At 36.3% G+C, this 19,778-nt stretch overlaps 4 protein-coding genes across 4 annotated transcripts; 1 reads left to right on the forward strand and 3 right to left on the reverse strand.

Annotated features, from left to right (window-relative positions):
- Positions 1–55: 55 nt before the first annotated feature.
- LOC149923123 (SAC3 domain-containing protein 1) lies at positions 56–1,610 on the reverse strand. Its single transcript, XM_090162543.1, has 8 exons — positions 1,500–1,610; positions 1,370–1,432; positions 1,164–1,292; positions 948–1,106; positions 676–882; positions 473–613; positions 228–417; positions 56–170 (listed from the first exon to the last, which is right to left on the reverse strand). The coding sequence occupies exons 1-8, from the start codon at positions 1,547–1,549 to the stop codon at positions 81–83; spliced, it is 1,029 nt and encodes a 342-aa protein (XP_090018669.1). The 5' UTR covers positions 1,550–1,610; the 3' UTR covers positions 56–80.
- Positions 1,611–9,684: 8,074 nt separating this feature from the next.
- On the forward strand, positions 9,685–10,973 carry Urod (uroporphyrinogen decarboxylase). Its single transcript, XM_090162929.1, has one exon. It carries the CDS (start codon positions 9,841–9,843, stop codon positions 10,924–10,926), a length of 1,086 nt encoding a protein of 361 aa, XP_090019055.1. The 5' UTR covers positions 9,685–9,840; the 3' UTR covers positions 10,927–10,973.
- LOC149923125 (interleukin enhancer-binding factor 2 homolog) lies at positions 10,965–13,943 on the reverse strand. The gene is made up of 9 exons (XM_090162928.1): positions 13,834–13,943; positions 13,542–13,643; positions 13,288–13,473; positions 13,118–13,220; positions 12,854–13,036; positions 12,618–12,784; positions 12,364–12,540; positions 11,364–11,457; positions 10,965–11,189 (listed from the first exon to the last, which is right to left on the reverse strand). The coding sequence occupies exons 2-9, from the start codon at positions 13,638–13,640 to the stop codon at positions 11,059–11,061; spliced, it is 1,140 nt and encodes a 379-aa protein (XP_090019054.1). The 5' UTR covers positions 13,641–13,643; positions 13,834–13,943; the 3' UTR covers positions 10,965–11,058.
- Positions 13,944–16,118: 2,175 nt separating this feature from the next.
- LOC149923126 (uncharacterized) lies at positions 16,119–17,722 on the reverse strand. The gene is made up of 2 exons (XM_090163874.1): positions 17,570–17,722; positions 16,119–16,983 (listed from the first exon to the last, which is right to left on the reverse strand). The coding sequence occupies exons 1-2, from the start codon at positions 17,647–17,649 to the stop codon at positions 16,233–16,235; spliced, it is 831 nt and encodes a 276-aa protein (XP_090020000.1). The 5' UTR covers positions 17,650–17,722; the 3' UTR covers positions 16,119–16,232.
- Positions 17,723–19,778: the final 2,056 nt, after the last annotated feature.

The following is a 19,778-nucleotide window of genomic DNA, read 5'->3' on the forward strand; positions in this document are numbered from 1 at the left end:
GGCTATCGAGTTACAAATAACTCGATTAATGCGTGATAAGAGTATAATTCCCGATTTTATAGGTTAAAATAAATATCTTTTTATTTAATATTATTTGCACGTGATATTAATTTAGATAAATTTTCAGTCTCTAAATTATCATCGAGCCATTTTTCTCTCCTCGCTGACCTCTGTCAAAAAAATAATTCATTTTTGCTTTTTTACAATAATAAATGCGTAACGCTTACCATTGATTTATCAGTATTGAAAGACATTTTGGAAAAAAGTACAGATTGTTTTTCAACTTTCAGACAGTAATATTCGCAAAGCTGAGCTGTATCTTGGACATTTTCTATTCTTAACCAAGAAGATAATACACGCAAAGGGACATGATTATTTTTGCAATTAAAACCAACTGATAGTATCCGTAGAAAATTACTGCAATAAAAATTGCATTATTTAAGTAAACAAAATTTGTAAACATTTAACTCACAATCTAATTAGTTCAATGTGACGATGTAAACAGCAACAAATTAACACTGATAATTGGGAAAGTAGTTTTAAAACTCTATAGAAATTTCCATTTAAAAAAGCAAAATTTATTTTTAATGCCAATTTTACAACCACGGTATTCCTGGAAAGGTAAAAAATATATAATAACCAAAGTAAAGAAAACTAATGATAAAATATGAAAACCTGATGTTTGATGATAACTTTAACACGTAATGTAATGCTTCGGAGGATCCAAGATTGTAGATTATATAATAGGCGACCATTTCTGATATGATTTCACTTTCATGGAAATTTTTTTCATACATAATTAACAGACGTTTCAAAGATTCCATAAGTAAATTATTATTGATATGAGGGTCATAAACATTTAATGTCATTTCTTCACATAATCTGTGGTATTACAAACATTGAAACAAACTAGCGTGTTTAAATGTTCCAGATTTGTTATGACTTACTGATAAGACGAATAAATATAAAATCTAGTAGATGCTTCTAATATCCATATGCAGTTTAAATCCGTAAGTTCTTGGATAGTCATATCTAACCCAACTGCCCTCAAACGATCAGCTACAAACTCGTATATTGAATTCCAATTCTCATCCAACGAGACAATGCTTAAAAACGGCAAATTAATCTTTGGTAAATAAATGAAGTAAAATAAAGGTTTTTACCTATTAATTAAATATTCAACAGTGGTTTTCAAGACATGTGAAGGTCTTAAATCATCTAATAAGAATTCCCCTTGCCCAGCTGATGGTCGGGAATATTGTTTGACTGTTTTAGTAACGTCGGCTTTTGGTCTAAATTAAAAGATTTTCTGCATAGCACAGATTATTTACTACATTATTAAAATCTGGGTGCTGGTAAAGAGTAAGACCTGATATCTTTTTCAGTAGAAGATTTAATTTCAAATTTATGTAGCAAACGTTCACGCTCTCTCCTGAAAATATACGAGGCTTACAGGAACCTTTCTTTTAGAAAGTATCTAACTGTTTTAAAGACCTTACCATTTCATTTCACGTAAAGGACACATTCCGTTGCATTTACCAACTTTCATATTTCTGCTTTAGAATCCAAATTAAATTTCACGAACAAAGCCCTAAAGTCAGTCGATCTGTCAAACCTACGCCACAGCGTTGCCAGATCGAAAATCTGAAATTATCGTATCTAGGCCAAAAAATTATCTATTTTCCTGGAAAATTATCGTACATTTCTTTTTGGCGCTAAATTTTAATTCATACAAAAATGCGTTGAATTTAGATGATTTTTTTAAAGCACTACAGGAGTTTTATTTCAGGGAAATAAACAAAATGTCTATTATCATAATTAAATGAACTGAATATGATTAAAAATGTATTAAAAAATGCGGTAATAGCTAGGAGTAATAAACTCACACTCAGAAAATGTATATCATTCGCTTTTAAGTAGAAATGTTATATAAATTAATAATAAAATATAAATCGTTCGTAGGTTTTTAAAAAAATCTAAAGATTATCGTACATTATAGTACGTTGAGGCAGAATTATCGAAATAATGGTACGATATCGTACGCCATGAAAATTATAGTACGCCCTAAAAATTTTGATTAAATTATCGCACTGTGCGATAATTATCGTACGTCTGGCAATGCTGCTACGCCAGAATGTACCCGAATGCGCATTATGCGCTATTTCCATACAGTAAAGTTGTCGAAATAATGTATATTTAAAATATATATAACGCAGCTGTAGTAGTGTTGTAAAACATTAAAGGGGCTCCAAAGTTCTGTGGCAAAATGTGTGTAAAGTCAGTAAAGTGCGAAATTTACGGTTGACTCTGCCCGCCTCTGCCAAGGCCGAGTGAGGGGTTGGGGGGAATGAAAAGCATGCTCAATTATCTTTTTTTTTTGCCACTGAACTTTGAAGCCCCTTCAAACCAGGGTTGGCAAAATCCTTGTTTTTTTCAAAAAGAACAAAAACAATGTTTTTTATTGTTTTAAACAAGATTCATTGTTTTTAACTGTTTTTAAATCAATCAATAAAAAACACATAATAAACTATAAAAAACTATGTTTAAAACACGTTTTAAACTATTCATTATGCTTATGAATCAGACTCACGAGTAAACTCATTTAAAGAAATATTACGTATCATTAAAAGTGGCATAATTACCCTAAGTGTGTCAATAAGATGAATTTTTCAATGATACCTTGTTTAACGAAAGTGACATAAATGACGTCATTTTTTCCAGTGACGAGCATTAAAAATACCATATAGGGTACTTGAACGGAATTCGTGAGTCCTAAGTTTCTTTGGTCTGTTTAGAACAAGCTCTAATTGAAGATTTTCTGTGGGAAAGGCTCCTATTGGCACACTTAGGGTAATTATGCCACTTATGGTATTATAAATAAACTCACAGGGAGAAGAGTACACGCATATTTAAACGAGCCAAGAATTTCGCTAAGCGTTGTTGACCAACCATTGACGGCCTTAGGGTTTTCGATGCCCCATGCAAATACTACCAAACCTGTAGTAGTTTTTTTAATATAGCTATCATCCTGGAATTTTCGGTCGCATAGTACTAAGGGAAAATAGCTAGTTATCCACACATTGTTTTTAGTTTTGGTAAAAAAAATCGACCGAAATCCCTTAATTTTTATCTAGGAGTGCCACCTAGTCGGTTTTAACCCGATCTGTCCAGACAAGCCGTGTTTCTTGTACCGGCACAGCCCGACTAAACAGCAACCCTACTTTTATCTCGTGTATAGGTAGGGTCCCAAATAGATTTATATTGGCAGCTATATACATTCTATTTAAACAAAAAGAAAAATTCAACGCGTTCGTAGGATTTTTGCAGTGGTAGGAAATTTATGAAATTATCATATCGAGCCCTTTCAGTCGCTCTTTTCAGAGAATTTTAAAATCAAACTACCCGTTACCAATACAATTTACCTTTCTTGAGCCTTGGAATGGTTTTCTCTACCTTTTCCCTCATATTGATTAACCAAAATCTTACAAAAAACAATGAAAATTTACCTTATAAAAAACATGTTTAAAACAGATAGTTTAAAACGTTTAAAACAAATTGGTGTTTGTTTAAAATGTTAGTTTTAAACGTGTTTCAAACACTTGTTTTAAACATTTTGTTTAAAACTTGCCAACCCTGCTTCAAACCAGCCTTGGAAATAACGGTGGTCAGGTGGTCAAAGACCAGTTAATTAATTGCTCAGACCAGTTTATTTATTCAAAATTTGGGGGTCACTGGTCACCGTGTCCAGTTTATTAATTCGAAATAATAACAAAAAAACAGAAGGTGATCAGTTTAATAAGTCCAAATAATGGGAGATGCCCTATTAATCCAAGGTTTATATCAATTTTGATTTCCCTATTGACTGGATTTCGATGTATAGCGACTCCACTTACTACCGCCGCGGCCACACGTCAAGGTTTTATGTACAGTCCCTTCGATCGCATCCCTCGAACGAGTCGAAATGTCTAACCCCGCTCTGGCCTCAAACCCTCAATCATGGACTCTAAATTTAATGCCTCAATCCTCTAGTCTCGCTTTCCCCCGAGTACGGTAGGCTACCTGGCTACGCGGTAACCATGGATTAGTGTTAATCCATGCGGTAACGGACCGGGGACTCTGGAGTTACGGGGCCTAGAGAAAGAGAGATAATACGGTAAATTACGAGGGTCTTCTAGGCTATGGTAGTAGTCTTAGGTGAGATAGTACTATATTGTACTATTCTTGTGGTACTCATAAAATAAAGTTAACTATATTGAATACGTGTAAAATTAATGTTACCAACATAATCTAACTTCTAAACATGTAGTATAGGTTTTTTTTATGCTTATAAATGACATTGGAACATTTTATATAAGACCAGTTTAATAATTCATAAGCTAGGGGTCACTGGTCATAAGGACCAGTTTAATAATTCATATGCTAGGGGGTTACTGGTCATAAGGACCAGTTTAAAAAAAATCCTTATTTCCAAGGCTGCTTTAAACTACGCAAGAAAGTGAAAAAAAACTTTGGATGGGGTAAATATATTTCTTTGGAATAAACGCACAATATATAAATAAGCCCTAATTACAACTTATTATTACTTTTTGTATGAATGTATTCATTTCAACGATGAATATCGAACTGCATGATGTAGTCTGGCAGATAATATCATGGTCTCAGCATAGAAATCTCAGCCAATCAGAGCTAAAAGAGTGGTTCTGCCAAGAATTTAATGTCACCAGAGAGAATGACGTCACCTATCTCCCGCTATAGTAGCGGATCCAAGGAGGATTATTATCCTCCTTGGCGGAACCACTCTACGGCCTCTCATTGGCTGAAGATTCAAGGCGAACTGGCGTCAAGCTCGGCCGTAGGCGGCAGCATTCTAGTTACCTATGAGATTTCTATGGGTCTCAGTCGCTAGGATGGGAGGGGCTTAGTTACTATGACGTTGGTCTATAGTGCCGCTTATAAGAACCTTGGACGTTGGTCACGCGCCTTCGCGCAACCGAAAGGAGGGGGTGATTCTGTAAAAAATCGAATGGGAATTCGATCCCGATACCCTATACCATGGGTCAAATAATAATAAATCGATTTATCATTATTTGGCCCATGCCTATACCATGTCGATATCGACTTCGACAATTTGCATTGATTTATGCTTATTCGAAATCTTTACCGGATACCATTCGTCGAGATCTCGAAGTTCGAAATCTAGTTTTCGATTGGCAAATTACTAGCAGACGAAAAACAACAAAGCGCGGGAATATGTTCATGGAATGTTCCATTTGCGGTTTTACTCTAGTCAATAGGCGCTTAAATAAAACATCTTCCCAGAAATTGCCAAGAAGTAATATTTCCGACAGCCAGGACTCATAAGTTATTATTTCTATAGTGGTTGTTGAAATATTAGAAAGCTGGAAACTTTCTCGAACGTAACATCGGTTTTTGCTAAGCCTTAACATGCCAAAAACGTTGCCTGGTTTAAACGAAACACTTGTTGCATACCGTACTGCAAAAGTAATATGTTTAGTTCTAAATGAATGAGTTTTCATCTTTTTCCAAAAGATAATTTTATATGAAATGAATTAACTCTGCCTCCATGAGAAACTTTAAAATTGCCCGGTATTATAAAAATATTACATATAATTTTATTTATTTATACCATAAGAGGATGATAATAATAACAATATTATCTTCTTATACTTAGTTTTAGTAACATTATATAATTTACCTTAAAATATATTATCGACAATTAACATTAGTATGTTCCTTATATACGTGAGCCGACGCGTTTCTTATCTGACGCAAAATTCTTATGAGGGCAAAAACGCGTCTACATTTGGCTTAAATATGACTTTTTGGCTAGCCATTCTAACCGTTTAACCGACCGACCGGAAATAGCTCCTTCCCAGATGAATTTGAAGAGGGGAGTAGAAACCGAGTATCTTTTACTGAAGCGTCCATTGGAGCGAGATCTATGACGTCAGAGACAGATTCAGAGCGAATCTTGAGCAAATGGAACATTCCATTATAATATTCCCGCCCTTTGTTGTTTTTCGTCTGCTAGTATATTGAATTTTCGCGTCTTGGTCTGCCATCTTGCCAAAAAAATCTAAAAGGAACACGCAAAAATTGGCTCCGATCTCGATATCGATCCGTTGATTTGTTGATCGCCCAAAACCAATCTGCCGATTTAATCGGCAGATTGGTTTTGGGCGATCTCGGAGCCGCAGAGAGCGGCAAATGGAACACAAGAAAATTGGTCGGAGCAGATTCGAGCACGCAAATGGAACATAAAATGTTGATCAGAGCGATCTAGAGCGCTCGAGAGCAGTCAAATGGAAAACGCTATTAAAGAAGATCCAAAGTTCGGTGGCAAAATGTGTGTAAAGTCAGTAAAGTGCGAAATTTACGGTTAACTCTGCCCGCCTCTGCCAAGGCCGAGTGAGGGGTTGGGGGAAGGAAAAGCATGCTCAATTTTCTTTTCTTTTTTGCCACTGAACTTTGAAGCCCCTTTAAACTACGCAAGAAAGTGAAAAAAACTTTTGATGGGGAAAATATATTTCTTTGGAATAAACGCACAAAATATAAATACACACTAATAACAACTTATTATTACTTTTTGTATGGATGTATTCATTTCAACGATGAATATCGAACTGCATGATGTAGTCTGGCGGATAATATTATCAGAGAGTGTAAAGATTACACTCTCTGATATTATGGTCTCAGTCGCTAGGATGGGAGGGGCTTAGTTACTATGACGTTGGTCTATAGTGCCGCTTATAAGAACCTTGGACGTTGGTCACGCGCCTTTGCGCAACCGAAAGGAGGGGGCGATTCTGTAAAAAATCGAATGGGAATTCGATATCGATACCCTATACCATGGGCCAAATAATTATAAATCGATTTAACGTTATTTGGCCCATGCCTATACCATGTCGAAATCAACTTCGACAATTTGCATTGATTTATGCTTATTTGAAATCTTTACCGGATACCATTCGTCGAGATCTCGAAGTTCGAAATCTAGTTTTCGATTGAAAATTGGATTTCGAATATTTACAGAATAACAATAATAATAATAATAACGGCGCTAGCTTCTCCGAGGTAGGGGCCATAGAAATCAGATAACAAACTAGAACGATTTTTGAGATTTTGTCGTGGGTTCCGATTAGAACTTTAAAAAAACCCTGCCTTTGGTCCATGCTTTTCGTTTGGCTGGCAACGAAAGTTACGCCATCGGTGCCAAACTGGTGAACTAACACTCCATTTCGCCTAAGATTAAATGGCCGACTTTAGCTTGACGCTAACGCGGTTTTTTTAAATCTTTAAAGTAACTTCTGTTTAATTAAAGTTGAAGAATGGCTCAAAACTGCGTAATCAAATCGTGTAAGAGTACATACTCAAAAGAAAACATATCTTTTCACAGGTTAGTGTTAGAAATAGTTTTCTTTTTAGCATAATTTCCAATCGCTAAGAACGCACTAGAAAACGCGTTTCTTTCAAATCATAGAAAGATTGTTTTTATTAATAAAAAATGAAGAATGGTTCAAAATTCCGTAATTAAATATTTTAGGAGTTATGAAACTAGCTTTTAAATAAACCTTGAAACTTATTTCAATTCATATTTATAATTCACCGATGACAAAATTCGTGAAAAGTATTAATATCGTTCCGAATTACAACCTACTTTCTAAAATCTAATTTTTCTTTCTAATACGCGCGTTGACAACACATACTTTACCTAGCTCGGATATCTACATGGTGCGGGAAAAATATTATTTTTGAATGTTATAAAGCGATAAGCGATTTTTTAAGACGATTTTATATTACAGTTAAGTTCATATAAACGGGAAAAATTGTCAGTGGAATATTTCTTATATCATTTGGTAGGTTAATTAATGATAATTATCGCCAACTTTACATTAATATCAATGGGGTGGGGGAAAACTTTTAACCAAGTTACGCGCGAGCGCGCCTCTTTAGGCAGCGCAGATGGCGCTACTGTCGTTTTAGCCAAGAATCTAATCGGTACCTTGTCAGCCATTCGATTAAGCGTTCTAGTTTGTTATCCGATTTCTATGGTAGGGGCTTAGGGCCTATGATCTAGCGTCTGGTACAGCCAATTTAAAAAGTCACAATAAGGTTTTTTCTTAAATAAAATTATCAGAATATGAGCAAACGATGCCAAAAGTACATTAAAATGATAGTATCATTATTTATAAAGTCAAATTTACCAAAAACGATGGGGAATTGGAATTTTCGCGTCTTGGTTTGCCATCTTGCCAAAAAAATCTAAAAGGAACACGCAAAAATTGGCTCCGATCTCGATATCGATCCGTTGATCTGTCGAAATCGGCAGATCGGTTTTGGGCGATCTCGGAGCCACAGAGAACGGCAAATGGAACACGAGAAACTTGGTCGGAGCAGATCCGAGCACGCCAATGGAACATAAAATGTTGATCAGAGCGATCTAGATCGCTCGAGAGCAGTCAAATGGAAAACGCTATTAAAGAAGCTCCAAAGTTCGGTGGCAAAATGTGTGTAAAGTCAGTAAAGTGCGAAATTTACGGTTAACTCTGCCCGCCTCTGTCAAGGCCGAGTGAGGGGTTGGGGGAAGGAAAAGCATGCTCAATTTTCATTTTTTTTGCCACTGAACTTTAAAGCCCCTTTAATAGAGTAGTATCACCTCGTAGCTTTGGCTATGGCCGCCATTTTAGGCGCGTTTTTTTTTCTATAGGAAAAAGCATGGGTGACGTTGCGTGATGTAGCACTGACACTATTGACTAGCTTTCTGGACCAAGGCTTAGCGGGAAATTTTGGTTTCTTAAATTTTAATACACATTTTAATAGGTAAGAATATTAATAATAAAATCCTTTATTTATCATTATCAATAAATTTTGTTAGAGTACAAGTATTTTTCTGAGAATCACGATTCATTTTCTTTGCCGGTTAAAATCACGCAATCTCGGAAACATATTTTGGATCGAGTCAACGACAAACACCTTTCTCCTGATTGGCTTAGGTGATTACGTAAAACGCAGAAAGGCACCGCCCATCTTAGCCCCACATAAGGTAGAAAGGGTCATGATATAATAATAATAAAAGCTTATTTCAGGTAATAGAAAGCTATGCCCTATAGTTCGATATTCATGGTTGCAATGAATACATTCATGGATTTTGGTGTTATTTTGTATAGTCACCGTTAAAGCCTAACGGCCGAAATACCGCGTCTATTCTAAGTTGATCTTTTTCACTTTTTAGGTTATATCCTGCAGATTAACGGTGGATTTTTTTCTGTTGTACAAGCTCTGTGCACTTTAGTTGGTGGTTGCTCGAAACGCTGAGTGCGCAGTTTTCAGCCAACCTCTAGTTTCTAAGACAGGCCAGCGTTGCCAAACCGTACGAGAATTATCGTTTTGTACGATAAATTGACCTTCGATCCATAATGTTCGATAACGCCAATTGTTTGATAAATTAGTAATTACTCCAATTTACTCACGAATTGCAATTTATACCACAGAGAAAAGTCTAAGAAACTACGATCTTGCACTATTTATCCACTGAAGGCCTATTCTTTTTCCTTTCCGTTGAGATTAACATTCTCGTTGGTAAAATTTTTGTGGTCATTTTAAACGTTAATAATCAAATGTGTTAAAATCGTAAAATATACAAAAAAAGTCCCAGATAATTATATCGTGAATATTAGTTTTTCTATCGTACGATAATTTCCGGTGGCTGGCACGATAAAATTGCGTGATCAAGTTGCCAACGCTGACACCGGTCCTTTTTGAAGGCCAATATAAAATTCGGAAGAAAATTTCTTTTATATAATCTTTCTGTAAATTAAAATGGAACATAATTTCCCACCGATGAAAAATGAAGTTCTACTACAAGCGATAATGGGTAAACCAACACCTTATACTCCAGTGTGGATCATGAGACAAGCTGGAAGGTACCTTCCAGAATTCAGAGAAGTTAGAAAGGAACACGACTTTTTTAAAATATGTAGAACTCCAGAACTGGCGTGCAAAATAACTCTACAGCCCATAGAGAGATTTCCATTGGACGCTGCAATAATATTTTCCGATATCCTAGTAGTACCTCAAGCAATGGGAATGGAAGTAAAAATGGAACCGGGAGTTGGTCCAGTTTTCCCCAACCCCTTGAAAACACCATCAGACATAAAAACTCTAAAAACTGTTGATGTTAAAACTGAATTAGGCTACGTTTTTGATGCTCTTACATTAACCCGGCATCGACTCGAGGGAAAAGTGCCGTTAGTAGGGTTTAGTGGAGCTCCGTGGACATTGATGGGTTATATGATAGAGGGTGGTGGTTCCAAAACCATGTCTAAAGCTAAGAAATGGTTGTATCAATTTCCAGAAGAGAGCCACCAACTGCTAAAACTTATAGCTGATGTAGTAATAGAATATTTAGTACATCAAGCTCAGGCTGGAGCTCAAGTGCTCCAAATATTTGATACGAGTGCCGAGTATTTGGGACCCTCAATGTTTGAAAAATTTGCCCTGCCTTATTTAGAAACTATAAGCAAGGAAGTGAAGAATCAATTAACTAAAAGGGGTTCCAAAGCCGTACCAATGACAGTATTTGCCAAAGGGGCTCACCATTCAGTTGACAAATTAGCTAAAGCTGGCTATGACTGCGTTAGCATTGATTGGACCATACCACCCAAAGTTGGGAGAAGTTTGGCTGGACCTAACATTACTCTACAAGGAAATTTTGACCCATGTGCTCTCTATGCACCCAAAGATGTCATAAAGAAGTTAGCGGAAGATATGGTTACCCAATTTGGAACTCAGCGTTATATTTGCAATTTAGGGCATGGAATCTACCCAGATATGGATCCAGAAAACGTAGCTGCCTTTATAGACGCGATTCACTCTATATCCAAAAAGTTGAATGAAAATAAATAATTTCTATTTTGTATAAATTATTTTGGTTAATAAACTAATTGGTGGTTTATGAATGATTTATTCAACGATATAAATGGGTGTATGAATGCAATTTAAGATTTTTCTTCCGTTACAATATTTCATTCTTCACATTTAGGAATCCATCACATCTTCAGGTGATTCTTGCTCCATGTCTTCCTCCTTTTTGTCCGGAGGTTTCTCATAAGCCTTCCCCAATGGAGAAACAACAATCCCGTCCCAAACGCTCATTTCGGTAGCAATTGCTATATTGGTTTCATTAATAAAAATTATACAAGTTTCTCAATTTTGACAGCAAATAAATCTTTTAGAGAACAAACTTTTGGTATTCACCAAAATATAATAAATCTCCTTATAATAAAACATGCGACTTTGTAAAATTCCTCCCTTGCCCCAAAAGTGAAAAAAATAAAATATACCTCGACTTGGACACTTTTCAACTCCAATGACTTGTTTCATTCCTCCGTGAACAAAGACTCGTAGAAGTGTTTGGGCAGTTAAACAAAGCGCATCCTGCAAAGAAATATTACAGCTATTATAGACCCAATGCACTAATAACTTAATAAGGAGACGACCAGAGGTGATTTCATTTGAATTCGGGGGATAAGTAGACCTTTACGTAACTTGAAATTTTCCAAAAGGAAAAGTTTTGACGGGCTTTAGTTTTGCAACCAAAAAGGTTTTTGATTACTTAAAACCTACTTTTCCCTATGGAAATTTACATGGAGAAATCGCATATTTTAATGGTCCCCCCTTTGAAAAATTTTAAAAAATTGTACATTGGGTAATTTCTGATAAATTGGGATAAATGCATGTACATTTGGGGAAAAATAAGGAAATTGGGTAAATACAAGTAAATTTGGGTTATATTATTTAAAATTTTGCAATTCACTTGAGTTTACCCAAAGGGCATGCCACCACCCTCCTACACAATGTAACCCGGCCACCTGAATTAATGGCTTTAAAAGTCGCTTGATGACTTAGCCCTAAGGTGGTGCCTTGGGTATTAGCCTAGCTGATTATTATTATTATTATCCAATTTTACTTCCATAACCTAAATTTAATCAATTTTACTTGCATTTACTTAATTTACTAATATTTATAAAATGGGTAAATGCATGTACCCATTTTAAATGATATAAGCCAAATTTACACGCATTTACCCAAATTAACTTAAATTTACCCCATGTGCCATTTTTTTAAATATTTAAAAAAATTTCAAAGGGACCATAAAAATCTGCAATTTCTCCATGTTCATTTCCATAGGGAAAAGTAGGTTTAAACTTTAGAGTAATCAAAAACATTTTTGGTTGCCATGGTGAAACTAAAGCCAGTCAAAACTTTTTCGTATGTTACATAAAGGTCTTTTAATCCCCCGGGTTGTCTCCTTGTAAGTTAAAGAGTTTATTCTGTAAATACCTGTTGTTCCAAGCTTAGAATAGTGTGTACACGCACATTTCCACTTTCACAAGGGTCTGGAATTCCAGCAGATCCAGGCAAAAACAAACCAGAAGCTAGCAACTGCAAAACTCTTTTATAAGCAGCAGCTAATCCCAGAGGTTGCCGAGATGGGTGACTAGTTATGGAGTAATGAGCCTAAATAAAATAACCAAAATATTTAAGAAATTAATGGTAAAGATCAATAAGAATACTTTGCATTTCAGTGAACTGACCATTAGGTCGATAATCCAAGGGGTTAAAGGGTGAAATCCTTCAAAACGACTACGTAAATCACGAAGCAAACGTATCAATACTTTGATACTGGAATGATGGGTGTTTTCTTCAAACCATCGCGAATGTCTTATGGCTGCCAAATGATTTTGCAACAATTTCTGGTCAACTACAATGAAAGAAAATGAAGCAAATAATATTTCAAAGTTATTGTTAGATTGGAGTAAAACAAAATTACCATGTAATTCAGGATCTAGCTTTCGGGTATTTTGGGGCAAGGTGGTTATAAGAATTTTGGTCGTTGCTTGCTGAGTTTTGAGTTCAAAACCTCCCTCAATGGGGTTCAAAGTCAAAACTTCTTTAGGGTCCGCAGCCTTAACATCTTCCAAAACTTTGTTACCCAAAGCCTGAACAGCTTCCACTATAAATTTGTTAGACAAAATTGACTTGATTTATAAAATATTAAAATTTGTATTTAACATAATCAAACTAATGAACATACAAGTGGGGAGTGTTTTCAAGATGACGACCACGTCTGCGACATTATGGCCTAACATCATAGTTCCCTTTTTGAAAGAGCCAACTTGACGTACTTCTTCAATTTGCTATTATACAAGGTATTATAAAAATGATACTCTGTTAAATAGATGTATAAAAGCCATAATAACATACACAAGCGTCAAATGTCCCAGGTGCTACTGCTAGGTTCTCCAAGACAGTCTGAATCTTCGTTACAAGGTTAAGAATAGCAGTTTGTTCCTGAGGGTTCGGGGATAAATCTGTGTTTCTTTTTAACAGAGCCTGTGTAATTACGCTATCATCCGGTGCTGGTTTAACTCGTTGAAAGAAGTTTTCACACTAAATTACGCAATTTGTAAAGAAAATTTTCTAAAAATTTACTACACCAATACAACTAGTTATCTCACAGCGTGGAAATCAAAAGGTAAATGTGGTACAAAGATCTTTGGCTTGAACATGCCAGGTCGACGGCCACCTCGTCCTCCTCTGCCGCTTCCTCCCCTCATAATCTAGTAGTCAAACACAAAGGAATGTATACCAAGTATTTAAAATTATAGCCAAATTAGCCCTAAAGGTTCTCGGTTAAAAGACCAAGGCCTAACTTTTCGCCCCAAAATTCTTGTTCCCCGTAAATAAATAGCGTAAGCGCTATAAAACAATGAAAAATAAAAAAGAAAGAGCAATCAAATTAAAACTTACTGATATTAATTAAATGATCAGTCGACAAAAAATCGACTTACGCGTACTCGAACCAACGGACACAAAATGAAAATGGAGAGAATAAATTAAACTGCGACCAGACTCCAGAGAGAATGCTGCGACTGAGCGAAATGCCTGGCAGCGCTGTTAAGCCGCTAAGTTTATCATTTTGGGACGTTGGAGTCAAGGATATTAGAGAGAAAATGCCCTATACGTTGATTGAAACGAGGAATAGATGTTTCTCTCTCTATCTTCTAGTGACGTAGACAGTGGTGTAGTCGGGCTTGGGCGGTCCAAGACGTCGCCCCGGTTCTTTTTTTTTCAAAGGCAGGGCCCCGCCCCGCCTCAAGGGGGCCTCGATCAAGAAGATGTTTGAAAAAATATCTGTACGAGTTAAAATTTATGACGTCACCTAGATGAGCCTCCGTTGATTTTCAATACGTTCTCATCTGGGTGACGTCACGATTTTACATAACATCGCAAAACCCGTAATATTTTGATAAAAAACCATGCGATCGAGGCAACCTTATAGTTCCCTTTTTTACGAACCTTGGCCCAGCCTTGGTTTTTCCATTTTGCCAGGGCACGCCCTGCCTCTTTTTTTTCAACTTGCCAGGGCGCGCCTTGCTTCTATTTCGTAAATCATTTTTCTCGAATAAAGGGTGTGTGAATTTATTATAAATTTTGCCCGCAGGAAAATACCATAACAATTTCAAATCGTTACCTAGGTACGGCCAGCTTCGATCACGCTAAAAATCGAAGTTGGATGTACATTTAGAGATAGAAAAGAAATAGAGGGAAGATTACCACGTTAAGGCACCCCTGTTTTTGACCGGGAAAATTCACCCCCCCCCCGTATGTATGAAAGCGGAGGTGGGCAGAATTTGCAACGCCATCTATCCTTCTTTGTTTACATCAAATGACAGTTGATTTTCCAAAAGGCATAATGTATTTCATTTCACCGCGCGTCGATGGCGCCACGTAATCTGCCCATCTCATGGGAGTCATGGCTTCCTACATTGGCGAAAAGGGGTCGGCACTCGTGGTCAACTTCGCCAGATACAATAGTGCCTCTATTTCTTTTCTATCTCTATGTTTATAGCCATAGAAATCTTATACTCCTACCTAGAATGCTCCAGTCTACGGGAGAACCTTATGCCAAGTAATTTTGTAGCAACGACTAATGATTATATAGTCTTTGCTTAAGCTTCAGCCAATCAGTGGCCATTCATTGACTACGGCAAGGCGGTTAAAAATAGTAGAAGCTCAGACGATTTTTACAGGATCCATCCGATCCAAGCTCGCAGAATTCCCATAGGTTTTTGCTGGCGTTTTTCACATGAACCACTTCAACGTTTTTGGATTTTTATTTAATAAGTTTTAAGATTTTTTCATCTTTTAGTTTTGTTTTCATATTTAATTATTATAAGGAATATTTAAATGCCATTGTGAGGAAGATAAATACGATTTCGTTTAGGTTCGCTTTGAAAACTTTTAAGCCTAGGCCTGACATAGGCCCAACTTTTAAAATATCAGGCAATGCCAATGGCAGTTTTGGGAGAAGCAGTGACTGAAGGTCCTTAGTATTAACCTTTGTATTTAAAGGTTATTTCACATTTAAAGTTAGTAATATTATATTTATTATTATGTTTGTTGAAACTTAGATAAACAAAAACCTTATGAAAGAGTAATTATATCCCACTAAAAATACATTACACTAAAGAATGACACTTATGACGAATTGACGACAGTCATTGAATTAAACAGCAACAATCATACTGATAATTGTCTTATTTTTCAAAACTTTACCTTCTATTTAACAATATGCTTTTTCTCTGAGACGTTTAGCTAAGATAAATGTCTCGCACTCTGCTTAAATTCAACATTCCACTATTAAACAACATAAGAGATAATTCTCAACGAAGACCGATATTTACAATGTTAAATAAAGTGTTTTTTTAAAAAAACGGATATTGCAGTAATTATAGTCCTGAGTTGTTGTTCCACTAGGCTCACTGAACTTCCTGAAGTTACTTTTACCAAATCATCAATTAGGACTACACCCCTGGACGTAGAAAACCCATTTACACGGAGTGAACTCCCGTATTTTAAAGAAACACCTATTCCTTGATTGAATGAAGCGGAGAAGAACGGGATAAAAGAGGCTGAATTAAGATCGAAGAGGGGGAGGAAATTATTGCCTTCGGATTTCACTGTTCTATTTAATGCTTCTGAACTACATTAGTTTTTATTAAACATCATTTAAACGTTACATTAAAACAGTATATGATTTTTATATTTAGAAAATTTTAACCGCGATTAAAAATAGACATTTTGCGATTTAACAATTATATCACAAACATACCGATATTTACTTGGGACATTGACAAATAATAATCCTACACAGTTGCTGGTAAATCAATATTCCTGGCTAAAGCCATAGTATTTTGTATCTTACTACAATGGACGTCCAATCTAATACCACTTATATGGGGTATTTGTTTATCTTTGCAAGTGCAGTCTTCATCACTCCTAACTTTCATGTAGAAATTCTCTTCCAGCTTGTAGATCTCATACTTCCCGCATATTTGACTACGCCGAGGGTTCGTAGTCAGAAACTGCACCGTATCTTTGTGTACGTAGGCCTTGGAGAAACTCAAATTCCTGGAGTAGACATCGGGCAGAATTACTTTGTAGGAGCAAACGGTCCATTCGTTTCTTTGCCAATGACTCGGACAAATCACCTTCAATGGGAAACTCTCCAAAGTTGCCTCGATGTCAATATCGAACTCTACGGTGGCATTGGCTCGAGCACTATTACGTTTGACCGCTTTGTACGAAGACTCTGGCTTGGACGAATGGTCGTTGTACTTGGCTTTACTCAAGCTGACTAATTGCGATAGCGTAAGGGGGTTATTGAGCTCCGAATACCTGGATACGTAAGCTCTATTCCCTTCCAAATCGTACGTTTTCCGTTGTTTATTCGTTAATTCTAATTCATTCGAAGTATCAGTGAATAACTGACCCTCTCCATTGGCGAGCTGCAGAAGCAGGTCCATATTTGGAAATGTTGGCGAAGTTTTGTCAGATTCTTCGGGCGATTGTTCCGAGGACTGAATAGAATTTCTGGGATGAGACAAATAAAAATACCTAAAGGCACAAAAAATCATTAAATCAATATCAGGATGATCAATATCATATAATATATATCTTACGAGAGAAGTCCATTGTCCTATCTTGCTAATGTTATTGCTTTAGATACGTACATTCACGGGATCCCGCTTATTTTTTAAAATACGTTTCTGAGGAAAATATATAGTGCGGGGCAAAAAACATCATACAAACATTTCCTAATACTCTTCACATAGGAAAAAATGTGCGTTATAAACCCGTAATAATATCCCCAAGCGATGTAATTTTTACATTTTACATCGATTGACAAAGTAATACAAGCCGCTAAATTTTGAGTCGTGTTCAGGGCAATAGACGCTTCAATAAAACAACTTCATGGAAAATAAATTTCCATTTCAAAAAGCACCAAATAAACAGTAACTTGCGGGTCCAAAATATTACTTCTTAGCGATTTCTTAGAAGAACGTTTTATTTAAGCGCCTCTTCGTTACCATTGAAAGGTGCATAAGTTTAAATTTTAGTTCTTAGATGTATATTTATCTCGTAAGATATATATTATATAATTATGATAAAAATAATTTAGTTATAAAAACCAATAGCTTACGGATTGGCTTCGACACGAGTACATTGTCCTTTGGAAGCAACGTACAACAAGCCACAGCAGAGCAATATTAGCTTCATCATTGAAGTATTTAAGACGCGAAATTAAGACAAATAAAGTAACGATTTCGATTAATTTCACCGGTGGTTTGGCGCGTTCGCAAACTATCCCAATTATAACTAACATCGCAACTGTTGGATTCTTATATAGCCCAGGAAATCAGTTTTAGCCTTCTCCCCAGTTAATTAAAGGAAGGTTAAGCTATCAATTGTAAATATCAATTAAACAAAAACCCCTTTATGGCCGTTCTTTTATCCCATTTCAGTTCTAAATATAAATTAATCCAAACACTGCCCTTTCGACTGATAACAATTTGCCCCCTCCTCAAACTGGCTTCAAACGTATCTCGACTCTAATTAACCTTTTATACCCTTGATTTGATGTATTTTTATCGTTACCAGTTATGACGTTTCAGGTACGCATAAATAATTGTTTTAAGATAGAAAACTACTAAAACTACTTTGATTAAATGACGTAAATGATTTTTATTACTATTATTTTGCATTAGGCTTAGGGTTTAGTAAAATCTGTGATAAAATATATGGAGACTTCGGTCAGACATATCGTCCTCTACCCAGGGCCGTGCTTAGAGGTCTCGCGGCCCCGAACGAAATGCATGGGCGAAACTGACTTGTGAGTGTAGCGGCCCTCCGGTATATACATCCCTATGGTAAATTTTTAGCGGCCCCGGGCTACGGCTCGCCCCCCCCCCCCTAAGCATGGCCTTGCCTCTACCGACCGAGTTTTAAATTTAGTTTGGGATGAATCTATTTAACCCTATCATTAGCCACGGTATACTGCCAAAGTACGTGGGACCGAGCCTATTTTCGCGCCACACGAGTGATTTACTTCATTAAGCCAATAGCGAGCTAACAGTTTTACATCACACGACGTCACCCATGCTTTTTCCCATTGAAAAGAAAATTCTACCCAACATGACGGCCACACCCTAAGCTACGGAGTGTTAGTTCCCTATAAGAACGAATTCGCAAATTATGTCGTTTTAGGGCAAGATAGTTTACGAGAGCAGAATAGCCGCGAAATTACTTCTCACGGACGGTTCGCGTTTTTTTGTAAAAAATAAGGTTTGAAGTTATAAATATTTCTAGAATAAAAATACAAAATGAAGGAATGTAACTCCGATTTTTTTAAAGCGATTCTATTGAGTGCCTGTGAGGTTTTTAACAAATTCGCTGATACTTTGGAAGAAAACCTGAGGACCCAAATAAAGGCAGTGAGATTATAAATTTTTCCCTGATTGATATTTTTTCTTAATTTTATTTCTGTGGGGGCTCTGCCCTCGTTCGTTTTTACCTGTGGGGGCTCGAGCCCCAGAGGCCAGAGCCCCCACGGGATCGCCGTCACTGTCAACCCTGGTGCCAAACGCTAATAGCGTCTGCACGGTCTGCTAATTCGGCGCCTATCTAGTTTTTGATTGTAACCAAAAGAGGGCGTAGCGATAACTTTCGGTCGCGTATTTCACTAAAATGTATTACTTCCACCCGACCAAATTTCAATAATTCTTCGATGTAGGCTGCTACTATATAGTACGCGCCAGACGTTGATAAGAAGAGAAACCGAAACCTAAAAAAATGCTAATCTCCCTACTCGAAAAAACCGTTTCATAATACAGGTACTCGAATGGAGAGCCATTTGGGGGCCTGGCAACTATCTAATTAATAAGCAATTACCTGGCGGCGGGGGTATGCGAGCGGATAACAGCAATGACGGAACTCGATTCAGTTTCCCAGAATAAATATGAAAACATGGTACGTCACCGTACTTAATCGAACCGGATACAAAAAAAAATTAGTTTAGTTAATAATAGTAATAGGCTGTACAGAAACGTTAGTACAACATTTTTAAACCGTACTTTTTAGTACGAAATTTTCAAAGGCTAGTACGAAATTTAATGAAGCTGTAGTATGAAAATTTTAACTCTATAATTAGAAAGTTTTCAACCTCAGTTAGAAAGTTGAAATCACCAAAATATGAAAGTTTTAAACTAGTGTTGTTAATTTCCGGAAAAGTAAAATACGGAAAAATACAAAATTGAAACACAAATTACTTTTTAAAGGTTTTTAATGTTTTGAAATTTGCAAACCATATTAGACTAATCATTATTTTTTACGGAAAAATACGGAAACTTTCC

Source organism: Leiobunum rupestre, chromosome 11 (genome assembly GCF_980474605.1).
Source record: "Leiobunum rupestre chromosome 11, qqLeiRupe1.1.hap1, whole genome shotgun sequence".
Lineage (NCBI taxonomy): Eukaryota > Metazoa > Arthropoda > Arachnida > Opiliones > Sclerosomatidae > Leiobunum > Leiobunum rupestre.

What these genes read in the sequence shown, in the direction of transcription:
- LOC149923123 (XM_090162543.1), bottom strand. Translation starts at nt 1,549, where the DNA reads ATGAAAGTTGGTAAATGCAACGGAATGTGTCCTTTACGTGAAATGAAA. An exon ending in AAGTTATCATCAAACATCAG is followed by an intron (nt 614 to 675) that starts GTTTTCATATTT and finishes TTACCTTTCCAG; the next exon opens with GAATACCGTGGTTGTAAAAT. An exon ending in TCAATACTGATAAATCAATG is followed by an intron (nt 171 to 227) that starts GTAAGCGTTACG and finishes TTTTTTTGACAG; the next exon opens with AGGTCAGCGAGGAGAGAAAA.
- Urod (XM_090162929.1), top strand. Translation starts at nt 9,841, where the DNA reads ATGGAACATAATTTCCCACCGATGAAAAATGAAGTTCTACTACAAGCG.
- LOC149923125 (XM_090162928.1), bottom strand. Translation starts at nt 13,640, where the DNA reads ATGAGGGGAGGAAGCGGCAGAGGAGGACGAGGTGGCCGTCGACCTGGC. An exon ending in CTGGGACATTTGACGCTTGT is followed by an intron (nt 13,221 to 13,287) that starts GTATGTTATTAT and finishes CTTGTATAATAG; the next exon opens with CAAATTGAAGAAGTACGTCA. An exon ending in CTTGGATTATCGACCTAATG is followed by an intron (nt 12,541 to 12,617) that starts GTCAGTTCACTG and finishes TATTTTATTTAG; the next exon opens with GCTCATTACTCCATAACTAG.
- LOC149923126 (XM_090163874.1), bottom strand. Translation starts at nt 17,649, where the DNA reads ATGATGAAGCTAATATTGCTCTGCTGTGGCTTGTTGTACGTTGCTTCC. An exon ending in ACTCGTGTCGAAGCCAATCC is followed by an intron (nt 16,984 to 17,569) that starts GTAAGCTATTGG and finishes TTGTGCCTTTAG; the next exon opens with GTATTTTTATTTGTCTCATC.